Source organism: Ciona intestinalis, chromosome 4 (assembly GCF_000224145.3).
Source record: "Ciona intestinalis chromosome 4, KH, whole genome shotgun sequence".
Taxonomy (NCBI): Eukaryota; Metazoa; Chordata; class Ascidiacea; order Phlebobranchia; family Cionidae; genus Ciona; species Ciona intestinalis.
In genome coordinates, this window is record NC_020169.2 from 4131942 (window position 1) to 4134307 (window position 2366).

At 36.1% G+C, this 2366-nt stretch overlaps 1 protein-coding gene across 1 annotated transcript in view; it reads right to left on the reverse strand.

Moving 5' to 3' along the window:
• Positions 1 to 320: 320 nt before the first annotated feature.
• Positions 321 to 2366, reverse strand: part of LOC113474189 (type-1 angiotensin II receptor-like) — a 3357-nt gene continuing 1311 nt past the window's right edge. The window contains exons 2-3 of the mRNA XM_026834144.1: positions 1566 to 1672; positions 321 to 537 (exon numbers count right to left, since the gene is read on the reverse strand). Coding sequence (XP_026689945.1) covers positions 321 to 537; positions 1566 to 1672 — 324 coding nt within the window. The remainder of the gene's footprint in view (positions 538 to 1565; positions 1673 to 2366) is intronic.

Consider the following 2366-nt stretch of genomic DNA (forward strand, 5'->3'; position numbering starts at 1 on the left):
AACGGATGATTACGTCCGATCCGCATTCGGTTACTGGAAAAGAGGAACAAAAAGGGCAAACGAACAAGNCCACGTTTCTTGAAACTAAAAACAATAGAAATAACAGAAAGAATAGGAGCCGGGGATTCTACACGTCTTACGTCTTTGTAACAGCCAGAAATTTTAAAAAGGGTTACAAACATATAGATATAGTAGGCTGGGGAAGACAGGACACCTTTGGCACATAATATCCAAATATCCTGAACGCGATTTAAACAATTAACAACGCTCTATCGAAGTCGTGAGGATACGGTTTTATAATTCTTTAAATTGTCTTTGGTTTACGACCAAATGGAACGACAAAATAGATTTAACAGGTCTCCCATCTTTCCCATTCTATAATTAAAGTTGCCAAACCTAAAAGATTTGCTGTTCTTATAGAAAACCACTGCCAATAGTCGATCGATCGACATAACGGCAAGGAAGAACACACTTGCATAGGCAGAGAACAGTGTCAGAGCTGATGCGATCTTGCACACGGCACTCCCAAACACCCATCTGCGAAAAGATGGCTGTTAATCACAATAAATGTCAACAAAACTACTACCCGGTTATGTGGAAAAAGAAATAAGCTGATCTCGTGAGTTTTGTTTCCTTGATATACAGTATATATAAGGTGAGTGACGACGGGGCTTATTTTATATCTTATTTTACGAGCACCCATTGGATGGTAGACAAAACCAAGAAAAAAATGTTTAAACTTGATTATTAAAGCGTACAACGTATTTTTTTATGTTATTTACGTGTATATTCCTTATAATAAATACACTTATTAATCAAAATTAACAAAGATTTTAAACTGTCCCGTCTTAACTAGTGTTTTTTTACGGTTGTAAATTACACTTGTTGTGGGGATCGCTAAATAACTCCTCCTGTGTTTTATTATATTTTTTAACTGTTGTCAATTAATAAAGAAACAATGGTACTAATTCGTGGTATCACCCAAAAACCGTCATATATTTTGATTTTGGAAACATTGAGCATTGCTGTGTGCTTAAGGGTCCCGTCTTCCCTCACCTTATTACTATATATGTCATACATTTTGAGCAATATTTTTAATATTGGGCAATACTATGTGCTTATGGGACTCGTCTTCCTTTGCCCTACTGATCAATATCTTTTTATTTATGTTTTGTAATTTGTTAAAAACACAAGCTGGCCGCGCGGGATAGGTTAGCATAGCTTATCTGGGTAATTTAGAAAATGCCTTCTACGGTGCTGCACTGGGACTTTAAATATCAAAAACACTGCTTACGTTGAAGTGCCATAATAGCAATCGACTGTGTGTGTATGGTGACGCATAATGCTGAAAAGCTATAAACCTCTTATTACAATCTTTGGTCCGCTTTTGTGTGAAAAAAATTATAAAACCGAATAAAAACGAAAATTAAAAATAACAAGCCCAACGCTTTTAGAATAATTAATAGCGCGTAACATGACTTTGTTTTAAAATACTAAAAATAACTATAGAATACTAAAAAAACATGTCACATTCAATGCACCCCAAGAAGAAAAATCGTTCTTACCTTCCGCTGGAGAACTCTATGGCCCAAAGCGGTAACACACTAATAAAGAGAATGTCCGCCACGGAAAGATTTATCACAAATATGTCGGCAATTTTTCGTCTACATGACTGAAAAAAAAACGTTTGTAGTAAAAAATGACAACTTAAAATATTTAAAACGTTTGGACCATAAGATCATACCCCACATTACAGTGTGGGGAAAACGGGACGCCTTTAGCACATAATAAGATCATACCCCACAAAATAGTGTGGGGCTAAACGGGACACTTTTAGCATATAATATCCAAATATCTGATTAAGAGTACGGTTTTATAATTCTTTACATGTTCTTTGTTTATTACCAAATCCTAATCTTTCCCCATTCAACTATATATACACTCTAAAAAAACTTGACGCAAAATGCTTAATCAAGTGCTTGATTGAGCGCGTTTTTTCAATCAAGTCGCTTCGACCGAATCAAATTCGCGTCAAACGTCTAGATTCGAGAGAATCGCTCTCGGACTTACATCAAAATTTGATTCAGAGGAGCGACGCGAGAGAGTCACTCACTTCTTCTCGCCCTTATTACGTCACGCGGGAGCGCGCCAAATTTTAAACGGTCTTGAACAAAGTCTTTAGACTGTGGAAGTGTTACTTAATTCTAAGAGGAATCAGGTGTATAATATCGCTTAAGTAAGATGAAAAAAATAACAATGCAGACGCAACGTTGGTCAGTAAGTCTTAAATAAAAGTCACAGTAAAACACGAAAAGAAAACTCGTCAGAAGCTAAAGGTGAGCAATTTTAATACCATTTACAACGGG